We start from the raw sequence: 20,535 nt of genomic DNA, 5'->3' as shown, positions 1-20,535 counted from the left end.
TCCAAAATACACAATGACAATAAATGGGAGCCAAAAACTACATCCTCAAAATTACTGAAAGTTGTCTCTTGCAGGATTACTAAGAGTTTTTGAAGTCATTGTACAAATCATGTTGAATTATGGGTAATATTAATTACTTTGCACTACGCAAGTGTTATTTCAGATAATATCCCAATTATCTCATATTTGATCTCTTTTGGTACATATATTCTTTTCATCTTAAGGTCAACTATACTTGTGGGTCATCTCACATAATACTTCCTATGTAAATCTGCAGAATTGAGCTCTTAGTATATAAATTATAATTACAGTTCACAGGATACTACCTGGGGTAGTCCAGCATGTACCGGTAGAGCCTTGATTGGGCTCACAAGTCATGAATTTCTAGACTTCAAATTTTACTTTCTGTGTTACTAATGTACTAATGTACTAATGTACTGCAAAGTAACTTAGTTTTCAGCCTGACAAAGATGAGATTTAATACCTAGCAAATTTTACTAATACTTAGCGTACATGTGATCAACTTATAGATCACCTGTTCACACATGTGATCCTATGTCTGTCTGTCTGTACCGGTATGTCTGTCTGTCTGTATGTCTATGTTCCTGTTTGTCTGTTTGTCTGATGGCATGATAAAATTCAAGAACAGCAGATGGGATTTGAATGAAATCTTGTACAAAGATTTTGTTTAGGAATGGCAAGAACTGATAAGTGTTTGGTGTGTGTAAGCTTGAATATTTTATGCTTATTTGTATTTATTAATGATTTAAAAAAAAATTGACATTGTATACCGGTACTTAGAGAATGGCAGCTTAAAATTTGATGAGAATTCCTACAAATGCTAATCACACAAGAATATATCAGCAAAGATATTAATGGTAGAGATGAAATTTAATTGTAAATTTGCATATTTGATAAACTTTCAAAGTTTTCACCAAAGTTGACAAAACTTGCCATGTACATAACAGATACCATATCACGTTCATGAAGGTCATTTCATCATCTGAGATCAGCTAACTACTAACTTGCATATTTACAGTTAGGCAAAATTTCTCAAAATTGCTGTTGATGAGATAACGATACTTTATCAGTGAAAGAAGTTTGCATTTTCATGTCAGCTAATTTATAATTTGCATTTTCAAAGAATGAATTCCAAATTTGTCACATTAAACTGAAAGCACTTGACCAAAGCTGATGAAATTTGCTATGTCAACTGATTGGTAATTTGTATACTTTAACATTTTTTTTTAAATAGGTGATTACTGGAGGGAATTATCCAAAGTTGACGACAGTTCTATGTAAATTGATGATAGTAGTGAAAACGCTGGGCATATTTGCCTCTGCTAATTTATAGTTTTCATATCGAATGGGCTTTTACAGTTTGGAAAATAAAGTTTGAAGGACATGGACCAATGGCATTACAATGAGAGTAGTCATTGCCAAAGAAATTTAGTATAATTTATATTTCAACTGATTATATATTTGTATAATTTTGTATACTTTATTTCTTTTTTTGAGTTAATCTATGGTGAATTCTGTGCAAGCATTCCATGCTCTTGGTATTTGCACTCATTACAGCTTGAGGTGTGTTCTGTGGCTATCCCTTCTAGTACCATCCCTGCTAGTTCATCTGGTGAGTTGGGGGGGGGGGGAGGAGAGACAGCGGAATACAAGCCTTAGTGGATTACTCTTAGAGCAATTATCCCAAAGTGTCTACCACTTTTAGTCTTGACATGGGGTTCTGTTATTATACAACAAATGTTGAAACTGTAAAACATGCCGTGTTTTGTCGTCTGAAGTTTTGCAGTAAGATCTAGTTTCCCTTACATCTGTTTCCACTTAATGTAATCAGGTTTGCTCATTGGTTAATTTTGTCCCTCATCCTTAGATACATAAATTTATTAATATATGTGCGAGGTACACCAGTTTGTCATTTTGATAAGATGTAAGTCACACCAACAGTGGTAAAATAGTAATTATATCATACCAGTATATTGATGCCGGAAATAGTGCGATCTGATTGGTGAGACGCGATAACAACCATGGTATATTGTCGATATATCATGGCAGGCATGCGCACGAGCTCTCAGCTTGAGTAAAAGTCCGTTTTTGACGTTCCACGCCAGAATTTAATATACTGTTATGATATAACAGCAATAAATCACACCCAGCGACGGTATACCACTCTATTTTGACCGTATCACTTCATATATGCATTCGCTATCGCTCGTGCATATATGTCGTGAACTGGTCAAAATCTCGTGGTAAACCATCGCTGGGTGTGCTTTATTGCTTAAATAGTACACTGCTAGTTAGCAATCAGAAGAATTAATTCTGAAACAAACGTGTTAACAATTGACACTGCTACTTACGAGATTTACTTCCAGTAGCTGCTGTACCACCAGATATCTCAGAGAACACTGAACCACTAGCCAACTCTTCACCACCAGTACTAACTGATCTCCTCTGTTCCTGTTTACTTTCAGGGATCACTGTACTACCATTAGATTTCTCTTTACGTCCAAAGATACGCTTTGAGACCTTGCTGAAAATGTCACCAGAGTCTTTCTTCTCTATGAATGAATAAGATATACCTACATCAACAGTAAGTTCTCTACTATGATTCTGAACACACAAAACTGTTATTTATGAATGGGCTGAGAGTGAGTTGGCGAATTTCTTTTTCCAGTTAGTGTTAGACAGAACTCCCCCCCAAGTGTAAGAAGTCTGGTCTGAGACCGTTGGTTTGTTGGAATATTTTCTTGTGTCTCTTTTATGCTTGCAAAAGCTACAGTCAAATACAGTGGTGCAATTTATTGGTAAAAAAATTGGTATCAATGAACTCCTTTGATTTATATCACTCATTCACATCAACTGTTTTACTTAACATGTAACATAAAAGTAAATTCTCATAGCTGTACCTTTATAATGTGACAAGCATAAACAGAGTTATGAGACTAATATTCTTAATCCAGCAATTCTGTCAGGGGGATTACTCAGAAAAACTCTTGAATGTCATAACAAATTGCAGTCCCAACTACTGCAATTGTGGGTGAATGATCTATTCTCCTTCAATGATACTTTGCCAACTATGGTCTGTTCTCTGATCTTCAATAAATATAGCTCATTTCAGTTCCTCTACTGTACAAAATGTGTAGGCATTTATTGGAACATTTTTATCAAATTTTCAATTTAAGAATTTCCATATTATAAAATGACAACCAGTACGCTAAATAATAATAATATTTTTAATTGTGCATTTTCACCGGCTTATCATAACACAATATCCAATGACATCTTTGTATACTTAATTTTCTTGAATTAATCGATGGAAGTGAGATGAAGACTTGTACAAGCATGCCGTACTCTGAGTATTTGCACAAGGGCTTACAATGTATTCTGCGCCATCCCTGCTAGAGCACCTTTGGATGCTGGGACAGCCACAAGCCTTACTGCATTAATCTCAGAGCAATAACCCTGAGTATAGATCACTTGCAATCTTGCCATGGGGTTTTGGTAATTATATAATAATAGTTTAAGAGAACTGAAAGCACATGCCATGTTTTGTCATCTGAAGTTCACTGGTTTTCATAATACAATAGTCTAATCGATGGATATTTCTTATCAATGACAATAAAAAATAAAAGAAAAAGTGTTACTCTTCTTACGCTCTTTTCCCATGGTAACTAGTCCTTCTTCATGGAAACTCCTTTCAACAAGACGAGGTTCAGGTGAAATTGTTGTGTCTTTTCTGATACCCTCTCCCAGCGTCTTTGGTTGTGTGGCTGTCTCCATCTCACTTCCCTCCCTGACAGTCATCTCAGGTTGTGTTGGTGTGGCTGTCTCCATCTCACTTCCCTCCCTGACAGTCATCTCAGGTTGTGTTGGTGTGGCTGTCTCCATCTCACTTCCCTCCCTGCCAGTCATCTCAGGTTGTGTTGGTGTGGCTGTCTCCATCTCACTTCCCTCCCTGACAGTCATCTCAGGTTGTGTTGGTGTGGCTGTCTCCATCTCACTTCCCTCCCTGCCAGTCATCTCAGGTTGTGTTGGTGTGGCTGTCTCCATCTCACTTCCCTCCCTGACAGTCATCTCAGGTTGTGTTGGTGTGGCTGTCTCCATCTCACTTCCCTCCCTGCCAGTCATCTCAGGTTGTGTTGGTGTGGCTGTCTCCATCTCACTTCCCTCCCTGACAGTCATCTCAGGTTGTGTTGGTGTGGCTGTCTCCATCTCACTTCCCTCCCTGACAGTCATCTCAGGTTGTGTTGGTGTGGCTGTCTCCATCTCACTTCCCTCCCTGACTGTCATCTCAGGTTGTGTTGGTGTGGCTGCTGTCTCATCTCACTTCCCTCCCTGACAGTCATCTCAGGTTGTGTTGGTGTGGCTGTCTCCATCTCACTTCCCTCCCTGCCAGTTATCATCAGGTTGTGTTGGTGTGGCTGTCTCCATCTCACTTCCCTCCCTGCCAGTCATCTCAGGTTGTGTTGGTGTGGCTGTCTCCATCTCACTTCCCTCCCTGCCAGTCATCTCAGGTTGTGTTGGTGTGGCTGTCTCCATCTCACTTCCCTCCCTGCCAGTCATCTCAGGTTGTGTTGGTGTGGCTGTCTCCATCTCACTTCCCTCCCTGCCAGTCATCTCAGGTTGTGTTGGTGTGGCTGTCTCCATCTCACTTCCCTCCCTACCAGTCATCTCAGGTTGTGTTGGTGTGGCTGTCTCCATCTCACTTCCCTCCCTGACCAGTCATCTCAGGTTGTGTTGGTGTGGCTGTCTCCATCTCACTTCCCTCCCTGCCAGTCATCTCAGGTTGTGTTGGTGTGGCTGTCTCCATCTCACTTCCCTCCTGACAGTCATCTCAGGTTGTGTTGGTGTGGCTGTCTCCATCTCACTTCCCTCCCTGACAGTCATCTCAGGTTGTGTTGGTGTGGCTGTCTCCATCTCACTCTCCCTCCCTGACAGTCATCTCAGGTTGTGTTGTGTGGGCTGTCTCCATCTCACCTCCCTCCTATGACAGTCATCTCAGGTTGTGTTGGTGTGGCTGTCTCCATCTCACTTCCTCCCTGACAGTCATCTCAGGTTGTGTTGGTGTGGCTGTCTCCATCTCACTTCCCTCCCTGACAGTCATCTCAGGTTTTGTCGGATTGGCTGTCTCCATCTCACGTTCCTCCCTGACAGTCATCTCAGGTTGTGTTGGTGTGGCTGTCTCCATCTCACTTCCCTCCCTGACAGTCATCTCAGGTTGTGTTGGTGTGGCTGTCTCCATCTCACTTCCCTCCCTGACAGTCATCTCAGGTTGTGTTGGTGTGGCTGTCTCCATCTCACTTCCCTCCCTGCCAGTCATCTCAGGTTGTGTTGGTGTGGCTGTCTCCATCTCACTTCCCTCCCTGCCAGTCATCTCAGGTTGTGTTGGTGTGGCTGTCTCCATCTCACTTCCCTCCCTGCCAGTCATCTCAGGTTGTGTTGGTGTGGCTGTCTCCATCTCACTTCCCTCCCTGCCAGTCATCTCAGGTTGTGTTGGTGTGGCTGTCTCCATCTCACTTCTCTCCCTGCCAGTCATCTCAGGTTGTGTTGGTGTGGCTGTCTCCATCTCACTTCCCTCCCTGACAGTCATCTCAGGTTGTGTTGGTGTGGCTGTCTCCATCTCACTTCCCTCCCTGACAGTCATCTCAGGTTGTGTTGGTGTGGCTGTCTCCATCTCACTTCTATCCCTGACAGTCATCTCAGGTTGTGTTGGTGTGGCTGTCTCCATCTCACTTCCCTCCCTGACAGTCATCTCAGGTTGTGTTGGTGTGGCTGTCTCCATCTCACTTCCCTCCCTGCCAGTCATCTCAGGTTGTGTTGGTGTGGCTGTCTCCATCTCACTTCCCTCACTACAGTCATCTCAGGTTGTGTTGGTGTGGCTGTCTCCATTTCACTTCCTCCCTGACAGTCATCTCAGGTTGTGTTGGTGTGGCTGTCTCCATCTCACTTCCGTCCCTGACAGTCATCTCAGGTTGTGTTGTGTGGCTGTCTCCTTTTCACTTCCCTCCCTGACAGTCATCTCAGGTTGTGTTGGTGTGGCTGTCTCCATCTCACTTCCCTCCCTGCCAGTCATCTCAGGTTGTGTTGGTGTGGCTGTCTCCATCTCACTTCCCTCCCTGCCAGTCATCTCAGGTTGTGTTGGTGTGGCTGTCTCCATCTCACTTTCCTCCCTGACAGTCATCTCAGGTTGTGTTGGTGTGGCTGTCTCCATCTCACTTCCCTCCCTGACAGTCATCTCAGGTTGTGTTGATGTGGCTGTCTCCATCTCACTTCCCTCCCTGACAGTCATCTCAGGTTGTGTTGGTGTGGCTGTCTCCATCTCACTTCCCTCCCTGACAGTCATCTCAGGTTGTGTTGGTGTGGCTGTCTCCATCTCACTTCCCTCCCTGACAGTCATCTCAGGTTGTGTTGGTGTGGCTGTCTCCATCTCACTTCCCTCCCTGACAGTCATCTCAGGTTGTGTTGGTGTGGCTGTCTCTATCTCACTTCCCTCCCTGACAGTCATCTCAGGTTGTGTTGGTGTGGCTGTCTCCATCTCACTTCCCTCCCTGACAGTCATCTCAGGTTGTGTTGGTGTGGCTGTCTCCATCTCACTTCCCTCCCTGACAGTCATCTCAGGTTGTGTTGGTGTGGCTGTCTCCATCTCACTTCCCTCCCTGACAGTCATCTCAGGTTGTGTTGGTGTGACTGTCTCCATCTCACTTCCCTCCCTGACAGTCATCTCAGGTTGTGTTGGTGTGACCCCGTACGAAAGATCAAAACTTGCTACATATTAGTACATATATGTTACAAATTTGATACACACTTTAATTGAACATGTGAAATGTGCACCAAGTTTGTACTAGTTTGGTACACACTATGGGATTTTCACCATGGTAGTTGTGAAGTTTGTACCAAGCTTGTAGATATATGTGAAATACATATCAAGTTTGGTACGAACTTCAGATTTTTTTAGCTGTCCCACGTGGCACTGTTTTGTCACAGAATTGAAACAATGATCGAACTACGTACCCTGTGTTCATTGTACAAAATGACAAATTAATTCTTTTTATTCAAAAAATTTTTAAATACTCTCGGTTGTTAAACACATATGAATTAGGTTACGCGTGGAATGCACAAATTTATCAAACCATGGAGGTAGCTACCTCCATGATTAAACCATTGCAACATCATGAATGAAAAACATAAAAAGTCAACTAAATCTTAGTTCATCTGCCATTTTTTCAAACAATTTCCTTGGACATATTTTAAATGATTAGGATCCAAAAATGGTACTCGAATTCCAGTTAAAGACTTTTTTGTTCAGTTTACAAGTCGTAACCACTGAAAGTACCTGTCATGTGTCCGCCAAAACACATTCACACTGTCATACCAGTATGCTCAGAGCAGGGAAAAGTCATTGCCAAGGCTATAAATCATGATCGTAACTTGCATTATTATACATGTCCAAAGACCATGGATCCCAGCTGACACCAATGTCTTCAAATGATTGATTTCAAGTGCATAAAAGTTGGTAAAAAAGTAATATACTCTCCCATTTCTCGAGAAACTGATGTTTCAGATAAATGAGAGCATCGAGGTCACAGGTCACACAGATTATAATTATGTATTTGAACTTCGACCTTACAAGATCACATGTCGTGAAGAGAGACACTTGATTGGCTCATTTTGCCAACCCCAGCATTTGAACTCCAATACCATAGCAAGTCATGCATTGCTTCAGCTGTCAAATTTACAACGTTTTTACCCGCCGTTTGGGGAGAAATTGTGGATTATTTCTGTCATCGGACGATTAAGGGAACAAAGAAGAGATTTGTTGTTTGAAGGACAATGCCTGCGTTCGACACCGAGAGTTCATGTAAGTTAAACACATTCAGTGACAGTGGATCATGGATGTCCGTTTATACACTCAAATGGCCTTGGACAATTCAGCGGGTTTTCAGTGAGGTTTCAAGCAAGAGTTTGCTGCTTTGAGTTTACACTTTCCATGCCACAGAGGACTATTTCAAACCAACCACTGTTCTTTGAGAACATCATGATGACAAGAAGTGAGACTGTCCGTATCGATCATTGCATTGGTACTTATGATAGAAACTCCACTGCATGCTTTGCTGCGGACAAATCGGACATGGCAGAGTTATTTTCGTCACAGTTGTCGGTACCTACGGTGGAAGAAATATTTTTGGACTCGGCAGAACTAATCTATCATCCAAGTGATGTAGAATTTTATGGGAATTTGGTTGTGTTTAGTTGTTTGCTTTTTGAAGTTGGACTGAGCACTAAGTGTCTGTTCAAAAGGTCATCACATACTCCATGAAGTTTTTATTTTTTTGTAGCTATGGACATTTTTTCCATGATTTTGCGTTTTGATTTGAACATGTAATAATACAACATTAAGTTAAAACTCTATGTTTTCCATGTACATTCCATCGGAAAGGTATTTTGAAATGTTTAAAGTGAATTTTATTCGTCAACAAAAGTATATGTCACAAAAATTACAAAATTTTTTGAATAAGTTTTTCATAGTTAACTATCTATGAGACTTTAACATAATATTTTTTCACCATTCAGTTTTTTGGTACACATTTAAAAAAATTGTGATCTGTAGTATCTTCTTCAAAGAGACAGAATTTACCATTTTTCAATCTAAATTCCATGGTCAGGGAATGTTTTGAAATATAGTGTAATGTACATACATGTATATGCCAAAAAGAATATATTTTACAGCTCATTTTATGTATAAAGTACAAAGATTGTATGTTTATTATAGAAGAGATTTTGTTATTCTACAGTAATATATTGTGTTTTTTTAGTTAACAAAAATTATTGTCTGAGACGTTTTTTACGCTCCCATATATGCATATGTATATATGCAAATGGGAGGTATTTGTATAAGGTGGAAAAATGGCGTCTGTGTGTATGTATGTAAGTATGTATGTATGTCTGTTAGTCCGTCCGGATCAAAAACTCCTAAACCGTAGCACCTACTGTCCTAGTATTTGGTGTACAGGTGCACCTAGGGGTGGAGATGTGAATTTGTTCAAATGAACATGTCAGTGCCAAAATATGCAAATGAGGGGAAAAAAGGAAAAATCCTACAAATGGCTAAAACTCAGTAAGCATTGGTCAGATTTGGTTGAAACTCGGTATGCAGATTTCTGTAGGTATTCTAAATTATGTGTGCAAAATAATTGGGATGAAATTTGCATGTTTGTATTTTTAGGGTATTTTTTCGTTTTTAGTCAAAAAATCTTGTTCTCTGAAATCGCTCGTCTGATTGCTATGAAACTGCTAATATCATGTTCCTCAGGAATGACCTCAGTCATGCTTGTACAAATTGTATTGATATTGTCATATTTGTAATTTTGGGGCAATTTTCCCAATTTTTGATAAAAATTTTTTTAATCCAAAAACTGCTGATTTGATAGCTTTGATACATGTATTTGGTATACAGGTATTTAAGATTAATCTTAATATAATGTATTGAAGGTATGTTGAAACTGGCAATTTTTTTTTTATTTTTGGGGCAATTTTTGCCTTTTTTGGTCAAAAAATTTTTCTCCAAAAACTTCTAATCTGGTAGCTTTGATATCTAGTTTACAGGTTCCTAGGGTTTATGTTGATTAGATATATTTAAAATTAGGATGAAATCTGCAATTTTGTATTTTGGGGGGCAATTTTTCTCATTTTTGGTCAAAAAATTTGTTTCTCAAAATTTACCAGTCTGATTGCTTTGATATTTAGTAAACCGGTCCTTAGGGTTTTTGTTAATAAGATATATTGAAATTAAGTTGAAATCCGGAATTTTCAATTTTTTGGACAACTTTGCGAAACTTTCAGTTTTACTTGGATATCTTTCATTTTGTATTTTTAAGATTTTTTTGGTAATTTTATACCTACTGGAACTACATGTAAGAGTATATAATGTGGTGATTTAGTAAGCATTTGATATAGTAAACTGTATTTGGTGTTGAAATGCGGTAAAAAAATTCTGGCAGATTTTGAAAAAATTCCAAACAAATGCCAATAAAAAAATCAGCCAGAGAAGGTTTGACAAAAAAGAAAAGGTGAGAGAGTGGGGAAAAAAGAATGTACAATGGATCGGATAAAAAAGATAATGTACCTCATCGATCTTCCAGACACCATCCCTTATCAAATGGTCCATCCCAATGTATTTTTGTACACAATTAACCATGCAGTGTATTTTAGTTTACAATGTAAGATGTCAAGTAAGGATTTGAAAGGAATAGTCAAGTTCACCACAGTTTAACTTTATCTCTTGTGTCATCATCCTTGTGTAATTGGTTTGTAAGTTGTTGCAGATGTGGATGTACCAGCTGTTCTGGAAGAAACAATGTTTATTTTTTCCTGTAGGGTTTCTGAGTTGATTGTATGTTGAAATTTCTCCATGTATCTGGTGTATGGGCAAAGTGTAAACATTGGTTGCATGTCATGTATTTCAGTCTATGTCAAATATTGTAAATGAAAAATCAAGAACAGTTTACTGTGTGCTTGTAAAAGATAACATATTTGTCAATACATAAACTGCCTTGCAGATTGATTGTCTTAAAAATTATCACAGAAGTAGAAAAGGAAAAGAAACTAATCAAATTGCTGTAACATATTCACTCTCAGTGCCTGTATAGGCCTATACTTAACTATTTTATCATTACATACAGCTGTTTGTTATATCTTTATCACTCTCATGGGCCAAGGCATACTTGGGGTCAATGTCATCACCCTGTGCCAGTCTGTGTATGTCAGTCTGTCTGTATATGTATGTCCATGTTTCATACAATTGTTGACTTGTTTTGATAACTATATGGGAGCGAACAGTGATGTTGTCACTATTTTTTCTTTTTACAGCTAGTTGAATGTGTTGTAGGGTGAGTGCGTGTTGGATGTAGTAATATCCTCTCAACTTTTTCATAGATGTTCAACCTAGCATCTGGATACATGACTTGAAGGTGAATTTAGAATCTGCTGCTCACATGGTAAACATATCTAAAGAGTGAACATTTATATTAAAAAGAATCATTTGTATACAATACAATGGGGAGTAGCAGCACGATGATGTCATGTACCACATGTTGTGTGAGCATTACTTTGAAAAAGACGCTGTCAGGAATTACAATCATCTAAATCCCCTGAAATGTTACCAGGGCAACAGTATGTCTGCTGTTGCTAAGGCAACAGATACCACGCCCCAGATATCAAATTCCCCCCCCCCTCGCATCTACAAGCTTGGTGCACACTCACACAAACAAAAAACAAAATGACCTCTACATTCTCTGTACAAACTTGGTGCAATGTTCATCACACTCTCCACACATACTTGCTGCAAACTTAGCCTATTTTTGAATCAAAGTGTATATAACTGACTAGCAAGATTGGTGCTTGTTTGGATGTCAGAATTTGTATCAAGTTTGTAACAAATAAGGAATGCAAACTTGTGGCAAATTTTGATCTTTCGTAAGGGACTGTCTCCATCTCACTTCCCTCCCTGACAGTCCATCTCAGGTTGTGATGGCACTGATGGTGTGTGGCTGTCTCCATCTCACTTCCCTCCCTGACAGTCATCGCAGGTTGTGATGGCACTGATGGTGTGGCTGTCTCTATCTCACTTCCCTCCCTGACAGTCATCTCAGGTTGTGATGATGTGGCTGTCTCCATCTCACTTCCCTCCCTGACAGTTGTACTTTGCTGCATTGTTTTGTCTTCTTCGTTGTCAGTTTTACTGGAAGCGTAGTCCAATTTAGTGCCAATGACATCTTGATCTGAAAACAGGTTTAAAGAAATGATGTAAACTCTAAGTCTTAATTTGTGTCTGAATTTTAAAGGGCCAGTCAGTGACAGTGTCTGCAACCTTTGAACATTATAACAGCAAGTTGTTGAAGCACTCCTATTATTTGACTTTCCAACACAGTGTCTATTCATGTGTGATTCAGATAAATAGTGGCTTTTACTGAACCAAATTAGCAACTGCACATTTGAGTGTGTTGATTTAATGAAGGATAAATCTTGTCTGAAAGCTTTGACTGTGTGATTGTCTTTTACATATCTTACATTAGAATTCGTTTAGCATTATCCTTTATTCAAAACATCATATCTAACTGTTAGTTTTATGGTCTTTTTTATCATGAATAGTAGGACAGACATCAACTCTAAAGGTCTTACCTTTTATTCCTCTCTCATCTCCGGAATATTGACTTCCAACTTTAATTTCAGCCTTTCCTTGTAGTTCCAACTCAGACTGTATCTCTTCCAGAGCTGACAGTTTTGCCTCTAGATCACTGATGATCTTTTCCTTCTCTTCCAGTTCAGATGAAAGTTTCTCATACACAGACTCATTGCCAACATGTTTGGTCAATTCCTTTTCAGTTATGTCTATTGTCTGAGTTAATTTTCTAATGTGTTCTACCAAATTAGCCTTTTCCTGTTTAGCTTCATCTAGTTGATGCTTTAGAACTGACTTTTGAAGATCTCTTTCTTTCTCATTTATTCTCGCTGACAACTCAACTATGCACTCTGTGATTTGGACCTGGCTAATTTGACATGGAAGTAAACTTCTAGCAAGTAAACTGACATTTGCATCTGATACTGGTAGAGTTAGAGAGTTAGAGTTAGAGAGAACATTTCTGATGAATTGTAACTGCATTTCTGTAATAAAGGAAAAGAGCAATTATTTATTATGATTATAATAATCAAGATAGTTTTCTGAAAGAGAGAAAAAGATAAACTAAGTGATCTGCCTGACAGCCACCTTATGCTAGTGACTGCATTTCATGACAGATCAACAAAATACATACTCTCTTACACAAAATTAAAAAGCGACTTGTAGTACTCTTCAAAAAGCTACATGTACCATTGATATTGTTGCAACCAAACAACTCTCTTCTTGATATTGAATATGAAATAACATTCTATGCAAGCCAGCATGTACTGTACTTTGCTTTAAATGCAGTGTAGCATACATATTTGCTGTTTCAATCAAAAAGTGTAATTTTCCTGCTTAATTTAACAGTTTCACAATCAACTTTTCATGACCATATTTGAAGTATTTAAAATTGCTTTCTTTACTCATGAAACAGTTCAAATTATGAAAATATATTTTGAGTTGAGTCTTCATAAAGACAATTGTGACATAAAACACATTACATTCGTGACTCACATTTCTTTTGTTTGAGAATTGAAAAAGTATACAGAGCTTTGCCAGTAATGCAGATTTTATATACACCTATTCAGATCAGAAGCCAGTGAAAACAGTGAAAGAAATGTCTTCATACAGACCTGAACATAAGTCACTTAGTTACCTTTGAGTAAAATTGTACATTTGCCAACAGTGCCTGTAAGTATTCCAATACCAACTTTATCTTCTTAGATTAATTGTCTTTCTCCCAAGTTGTATTTATTTCTATGGTTTGTCTGTAAGGTCTGGTAGAAAGAGGATTAATCACAATATCAGTAATTGTTACCTTGAGTATCCATGTCCTGAGTTGGTGCATCAGTCAAGAGATACCTTGTAACACCCAGTAGTGCTAAGACATCCTGTCTACAGGATAGGATATGTTGAACTGTGTCTGTATTTGTTGTCAGTACTTGCAGCATATCACACTGCCTTCCTTTCAGTCTGATACACTTCTCAGCTTTGAACATTGTCTGTACACTAGTCTCAGTGGATGACTTAATTTCCAGTGCTGGGTCAATCTCAAGTAGCAACAACTTTGATGGATCCTTTCCTGCATCAAAAATAATTAATATGAAAATGATTAAGGTTGCTACTAATTGGAATAGAATGATGAATAATATGAAAGTTATATAGATGAATTCCTTTGGATTTTGTTATTTTTGTAAGGTTGTGAGAAGAAAATGTATTATTTTGGCTCTTGATGGAAAAACAACTTTTTTGTCATGAATTAAACTCTCTGCATATGAAATCATCCTGTCTGTATAAGTGAAATATGACATAATTAAATTAGAAATAAATTGCAAGCTTTTCATGTTCTCTTTGATGTCATCCATGATAATGATACGATGTGTTAGTCCCAACGGACACCGTCCGGGGGGACTTATAGGTTTGGTCATGTCCGTGCGTGTGTCCGTGCGTCGCGTGCGTGCGTGCGTGCGTGCGTGCGTGCGTGCGTGCGTCCGTTCACGCAGATATCTCAGAGATGCCTGAAGCGATTTCATTCAAACTTGGTACAAGGATTACTTCATATGTCATACAGATGCACGTCGATTTGTTTTGTGATACGATCCAATATGGCTGCCAGGCGGCCATTTTATTACGATTTTTTTCATGTACAGAGCCATAATTCAGGCATGTTTCAACTGATTTTATTCAAAGTTGGTACAAGGACATTGACCAGTGTCATAGATATGCACGTCGATTCTTTTGTGATACGATCCAATATGGCCGCCGTGCAGCCATTTTGTTATCATTTTTTTCATGTACAGAGCCATAACTCAGGCATATCTCAACCAATTTCATTCAAAATTGGTACAAGGACATTGACCTATGTCATACATATGCACATCAATTTGTTTTGTGATACGATCCAATATGGCTGCCAGGCGGCCATTTTATTACGATTTTTTCATGTACAGAGCCATAACTCAGGCATGTTTCTACAGATTTTATTCAAAGTTGGTACAAGGATATTGACCAATGTCATAGCTATGCACATCAATTTGTTTTGTGATACGATCCAATATGGCCGCCAGGCGGCCATTTTGTTACGATTGTTTCATGTACAGAGCCATAACTCAGGCATATCTCAACCAATTTCATTCAAAATTGGTACAAGGACATTGACATCATACATATGCACGTCAATTTGTTTTGTGATACGATCCAATATGGCCGCCAGCAGCGGCCATTTTATTACGATTTTTTCATGTACAGAGCCATAACTCAGGCATGTTTCTACAGATTTTATTCAAAGTTGGTACAAGGACAATGACCAATGTCATAGCTATGCACATCAATTTGTTTTGTGATATGATCCAATATGGCCGCCAGGCGGCCATTTTGTTAAGATTCTTTCATGTACAGAGCCATAACTCAGGCATATCTCAACCAATTTCATTCAAAATTGGTACAAGGACATTGACCTATGTCATACATATGCACATTGATTTGTTTTGTGATACGATCCAATATGGCCGCCAGCAGGCGGCCATTTTATTACGATTTTTTCATGTACAGAGTCATAACTCAGGCATGTTTCTACAGATTTTATTCAAAGTTGGTACAAGGACATTGACCAATGTCATAGCCATACACATCAATTTGTTTTGTGATACGATCCAATATGGCCGCCATGCGGCCATTTTGTTACGATTTTTCATGTACAGAGCCATAACTCAGGCATATCTCAACCAATTTTATTCAAACTTGGTACAAGGACATTGACCTATGTCATACATATGCACATTGATTTGTTTTGTGATTCGATCCAATATGGCCACCATGTGGCCATTTTATTACGATTTTTTCATCTCCTGAACTACAACTCAGACATGTATCAAGCGAATTTATTCAAAAGTATTTTTATCACAGACCTAATGAAGAGGACTCTATCCTCTCTGAGGACCTGTAATCAAAGCACCCATTAACAAGTGGGGACTGTGTCATCAACGATGACTTGTTTTAGTAAAATGAATATGGAAGTTGTACTTAGAAGCAGCTTTCATGTACGGTTCTTGACTTAAAATATTTCATTTCTTCAATAGGCAAAGGTTAAATCTGTAAAGTTAGTACCCTACCTTCTTTGAGATCATCCACAGAAATCTCGGTGACATTGTCTTCAATGTAACCAGTTTCCTCAGCCTTCTAGAAGATAAATATTACTACATTATTGTACAAATGCTAACCTTTTCCACACATGCTTGTTATAATGAGACTGTAATTCATTATTTCACATCATTTGATTGTCAAAACTGAGTTTCATTGCAGACAACAATGGGACCACCAACATCAGTATCCTTTGTCAGTGTTGACAAGTTATGTCAAATATATTCACTGGCTCGTTTAATCCGTGGGATTTAGATTTAGTAAAGTATTGCAACTGAACTTCTTTTCACTCAGTAGCCAATAGCCAATAAAACTCAAAAAAGAGTTGAAATGAACTATGTTGTATGTATACATGTGCACAGATTTCTACTGATAAAAGTTGCAATTCACCAGGAGTTGATCAAAGCCATCACAATGGTGCTACGTGATAAGTTTCCATTGTGAACACTTTTCTGTCTAGCTTGAATACAATAAAACAAATTAACAACTTTGTTCTAACTCAACCATTGCAGTGTCATATGATAGGTGACATAGTGCCATATATTGTAAGTTTGAATTTAATCAAGACTTTACTGAATTCAGTAGCTGTCATGGCAGACTATGTGTAACTCTTAACATCCAATGACATGAAATAATAACCTACTCACATTGGAACTCATCTGCACATCTTCATCACTGTCTTCTGTCAGGATATCATAGAATTTCATTGAATTCCACCACCATCTCCTGCAGCAAATGTACATGTAATGTTAGAATACAACATGAATAAAATTATATTCATTGTTTTTACTGCCGTGTGGAAACCGACCAAATGTCGTGTATGATTGCATGACATACAGCAAAGGATATTTAAGACTCACTAATTATTCATCAGCAAATTAGGAGGCATATATTATTCAAGTTGAATAGCTCATTGTGTTAATTAATGAACATTTCTCCTGTATTCTTAATTCATTTATTTATTGATTTAAATTTGTTAAAGTAAAACATTAGGTAGTTTAATGATAAAATAAGTGGTTCAAAACATGAAAAAGCAAATAATGATACACCCAATACTATAACAGTCATCATAATAACTAAACCATACACAATATTTCAGAATTACCAAGTATTCTGTTCAAATCATCAAAACTTACGGTTAATGAAGAACAGTTCAAGTTCCTTGAATCTCTCTGGATTGTATGTTGCCTTTAACTGAAGTTTGATTCCAACTTCTGCAGCAATGTCTCTCATTTCATCTGTTATCAGTAGTGGTTCAAAGGCCTTTGCCATACTTCTTGATCTACAAGTCTGCTTTACTCTGTAGAGATTATAAAGTGTTAGTAACCTAAGTAAGATTGCCAAGGACTTTTCTCTCAAGCTTTTGGCATCCACCTCATCACCAAGTATCTTCATGATGAGAGTCTTAATGTCTCCAAGGCCATCTTCATCAGCCACTACCTCTTCTACTCTGCGTTTCTGTGCCTTTTTACAGTCTCTCCATGCAGATTTCAGTTTAGTGATCATTTCTTCAATCTGTTCCTTTTTCAGTTGTGCAGGAAGGGCTTTAAGTTCTTCTTCTACTTCTTTCAGATGCTGGTCATAGACATGGTTGTCTAAATCTATTTGGACATCGAGAGACTCTGTTGGAAGGAATGATGGAGTGACTGTGGCATAAATTTCCAAAATGGACAAACGTTTCTGTGAAAAAACTGACTTTAGTATTAGATTGACATGAATTATACCCTGTCACTTTTGCTTAAGGATTATGACTTGTTCCCCTAGTTCTAAAACTAGTGTCTATTGATATTTAAACTTACTCAGCCTGACACAAGTTGTTGAAATCCTCTCTGAAAAGGATTACAGAAACATACATTACATAAAGGATACACCTCTGTCAATATTAAAACATTTTTATGCAAAGTATTCGCCATAATGTATGTGACATCTAATTTGATGATGTAAAGTGATAATGGAAATGTTTTTGTTGCCAATCCTTTGACCTTTATATCAAATTAGGACTAAATATTGTAATTTAGATTTTGCTACCATATATTACACTGAGGGATAGTCCAAAAGTTCAAGTATTGAATTGAAAACAATGGACAAAAATCACTCTTAATAATATTCCATTGTTTGCATTTTCTGTTATCCATTCACTTAACAGAGTGTTTTACAGAATTATGTAATGAAGGTGTTACAGTAAATGCTTGATATATGTATTATGATCACTGGAAGATGAATTGTAAATACTTGTGTTTGAATTTAAATTTGAGTTTGCACATTTTAGAAAAATAGCACATTACAGTCCTGTACCTTTAAAAGTTTTTCCTTATTCGCAAGTTTCATTTTCAATCTAAATTCTTAAAATATTTTTTGGAAAGCCTTGTAAACAATTGTGTGTTAACACAAATCTAGTTTGTAAGTCCACGGAGCTAGGCTGCCTGCAGAACAAACCTGTCCCGAAGTCAATTTGCATTGCTGACGTAGACATCTTAGTACCTGCTATCTAGCCACCCATCTTGCTGACGTAGACATCTTAGTACCCGTTATCTAGCTACCCATCTTTCTTGCACACGGCACTTGATGTTCACTTTGATTCCTACCTTTATGATTATTTAATTGCTTTTTAAAAAAAATCAGTCATTAAAAATTCCAACTAAATCAATACCTTTCTCATCTTTCTCCGCTCCTTGATATTCGCTGTCATCTCCACTTTGTTGCTGGACAGGTGTAGTTAAAAGGGTCGCAAACCTGGCATAACTTGTTGATATGACTTCACTGTTCACCAAGTCTGTTTTCAGCTGCTTTGCTTTCTTAAAGGCAACAGCTGTGTTTTTTAGATGTTTAACTATTGTATCTGACAGATTCTCCTCAGGACTTCTTACAATAGAGTAATCAGCATGATCTTCAAAGTGTTCGATGATAAAGTGAGCCAGATGAGAATTTTCATAGACAGCTGTTGGTAAACCAGACACCATTGCTTCTAAGCCATAAAAGCTGTAATCAACATAACATGGTGCTGGTAGACAGAGGTGAGACTGTTGAAGAGATCTGAGCAGAGCTTTTGCTGAATGTCCTGGATGAAGTGTAGGCTTGATATGAGAACACTTCATCTTGTCAGATAGGAACTTTTCAACAGTCTTGTCTGCTTGTTGATATACACCCTGTATCTTCCATCGAGGAGTACTTGTGTAATTGGCCTTTCCTTAGGTTGGCTGCAGTACCAATGGCAGCTGCCATGACATCACATCTTTCTAGGGCTTCCTGTGTATCAATCTGACCACATGTTCAGTATGTGGTGTTGTTGAGTGTCCCCTTCTTGAGGATCCTTCCCCAACTGACAGATGACAGGTATTGGGAGAATTTCTTCATGTGGAATCTCTGACAAGTGTTTACCATCGTAGTCAGCCCTGTATGCATTCTGAAAGTACTGGTGGATCTTAGGTCCGATGGAAAATATCAGGTCTGCTTTACTTGCCATTGTCAGCATCTTTTCTTCAAAGTTTTGCAAACTCTTAATAGTTTGCAAACAGTTATCTTCTGGACAAGCATGATTGATGAGAACTAACTTTGCACCGGGAAATAGTTTTGCTCTTATGTCAGCTGCCGCAAGACCTGTTGTTTGACCATAACAATCACATACTGGATATTTTCCAATTCTTTCAGGTCTGGGTAGTATGTTGGGTGATATACTAACCTCTTCAATGCAGGAAGTTCATCTTCAGGATCAGCTAATTCCTCTATTTGTGCTGGAATCAAGGTAACACCACAGCTCTCAGCATCTGTCTTCTGGTCATCACTGATTTTGACATCAAGTACAGTAGAGTAGGCTTTCAGATCTTCTCCTGCCTTGGCCTTCCTTTCACAGAAATCTTGGACAAGAGTTCTGTGAAATCCTGTCAGACCCAGCTCATCTTTGTTCCAGGAATTTCCAACAAATAATGCTGCAGGTTTGGAACTGAGTAGATGAAGTTTGGCATTTTTGAAGAGACTTTCATGTATTGCAGATGCAGCGTTGTGTGTCTTTGCAGACAACCCAACCACATGTGTGATATCTTCTAATTTTGCAAGTGCCAGATAGTATTTTTCATGGTTGAGAAGCCAGTGTATGGCAGGTGGATCTTCAGCTGGATTGGACCATTTGGGTCTTGTAGCAGGGATCAAAGTAACTTTGTGCCTTGCTGCATCTTCCTCTTGTTCTTCACCCACTTCAACATCAAGGACAGTGCAGTGGATTGCAGACAACTCGGAAGGCTTTTTCTTCAGTGTCTTTTCACAGAAATCACTTATCAGCTGCCAGGTTGTTGAAACTTGAGTATCTTTGTTCCATGATGTTGATACAAGCAGTGCTTCCATAGTTGCCTTTATTTGTCACAGGTAATATTTCAGTGTGCTGTGTACACATACAGGGTACAACTAATCAACGTCAAAGTAGCAGTGTTTCACAGGATTTTTTCCATTGATTTAAGCAAGCATTCATTGAATGTATGACTTGACTTGTTTGTACAAGAAGAAACCTGTATCAAAAGAGAAAACAAGGAAATCATTTTCAGAATCCTTCAAATTTGGACTGTGTACATCAACGGATCTGTATTTCATAGTATTTATCACAGATTAAGGCTGTCATTGAATATAGAAAAGAAAAATCACTTGATTGTACAAAAAACCTGTATCAAAAGAAAAAAAATATTTTAAGTAATTATTTTCAAAATTCTTTGAATTTTGAGGAATAGTATGTAAGT

At 38.3% G+C, this 20,535-nt stretch overlaps 2 protein-coding genes across 2 annotated transcripts; both read right to left on the bottom strand.

The window, feature by feature from the left end:
* Positions 1 to 2,364: 2,364 nt before the first annotated feature.
* On the bottom strand, positions 2,365 to 4,314 carry LOC139146333 (mucin-22-like). The gene is made up of 2 exons (XM_070717744.1): positions 3,669 to 4,314; positions 2,365 to 2,573 (listed from the first exon to the last, which is right to left on the bottom strand). The coding sequence occupies exons 1-2, from the start codon at positions 4,303 to 4,305 to the stop codon at positions 2,365 to 2,367; spliced, it is 846 nt and encodes a 281-aa protein (XP_070573845.1). The 5' UTR covers positions 4,306 to 4,314.
* A 6,688-nt stretch (positions 4,315 to 11,002) lies between these two features.
* LOC139146322 (putative leucine-rich repeat-containing protein DDB_G0290503) lies at positions 11,003 to 19,274 on the bottom strand. Its single transcript, XM_070717732.1, has 9 exons — positions 19,075 to 19,274; positions 18,462 to 18,790; positions 16,962 to 17,433; positions 16,459 to 16,537; positions 15,784 to 15,850; positions 13,491 to 13,754; positions 12,193 to 12,675; positions 11,511 to 11,792; positions 11,003 to 11,019 (listed from the first exon to the last, which is right to left on the bottom strand). The coding sequence occupies exons 1-9, from the start codon at positions 19,272 to 19,274 to the stop codon at positions 11,003 to 11,005; spliced, it is 2,193 nt and encodes a 730-aa protein (XP_070573833.1).
* Between the last annotated feature and the right edge of the window lie 1,261 nt (positions 19,275 to 20,535).

Source organism: Ptychodera flava, chromosome 1 (genome assembly GCF_041260155.1).
Source record: "Ptychodera flava strain L36383 chromosome 1, AS_Pfla_20210202, whole genome shotgun sequence".
In the NCBI taxonomy this organism is placed as follows: domain Eukaryota; kingdom Metazoa; phylum Hemichordata; class Enteropneusta; family Ptychoderidae; genus Ptychodera; species Ptychodera flava.
This window is presented reverse-complemented; position numbering and strand designations above follow the sequence as displayed.

Excerpts from the sequence above, each read along its gene's own strand:
- LOC139146322 (XM_070717732.1), bottom strand. The coding sequence starts at position 19,274 with ATGGCAAGTAAAGCAGACCTGATATTTTCCATCGGACCTAAGATCCAC. Across the intron at positions 16,538-16,961 it reads AGATTCAAGGAACTTGAACT|GAGATGGTGGTGGAATTCAA; the intron begins GTTCTTCATTAA and ends CATTTGCTGCAG. Across the intron at positions 15,851-16,458 it reads ATGTGCAGATGAGTTCCAAT|AAGGCTGAGGAAACTGGTTA; the intron begins GTGAGTAGGTTA and ends TTTATCTTCTAG.
- LOC139146333 (XM_070717744.1), bottom strand. The coding sequence starts at position 4,305 with ATGACAGTCAGGGAGGGAAGTGAGATGGAGACAGCCACACCAACACAA. Across the intron at positions 2,574-3,668 it reads AGTTACCATGGGAAAAGAGC|AGAAGAAAGACTCTGGTGAC; the intron begins GTAAGAAGAGTA and ends ATTCATTCATAG.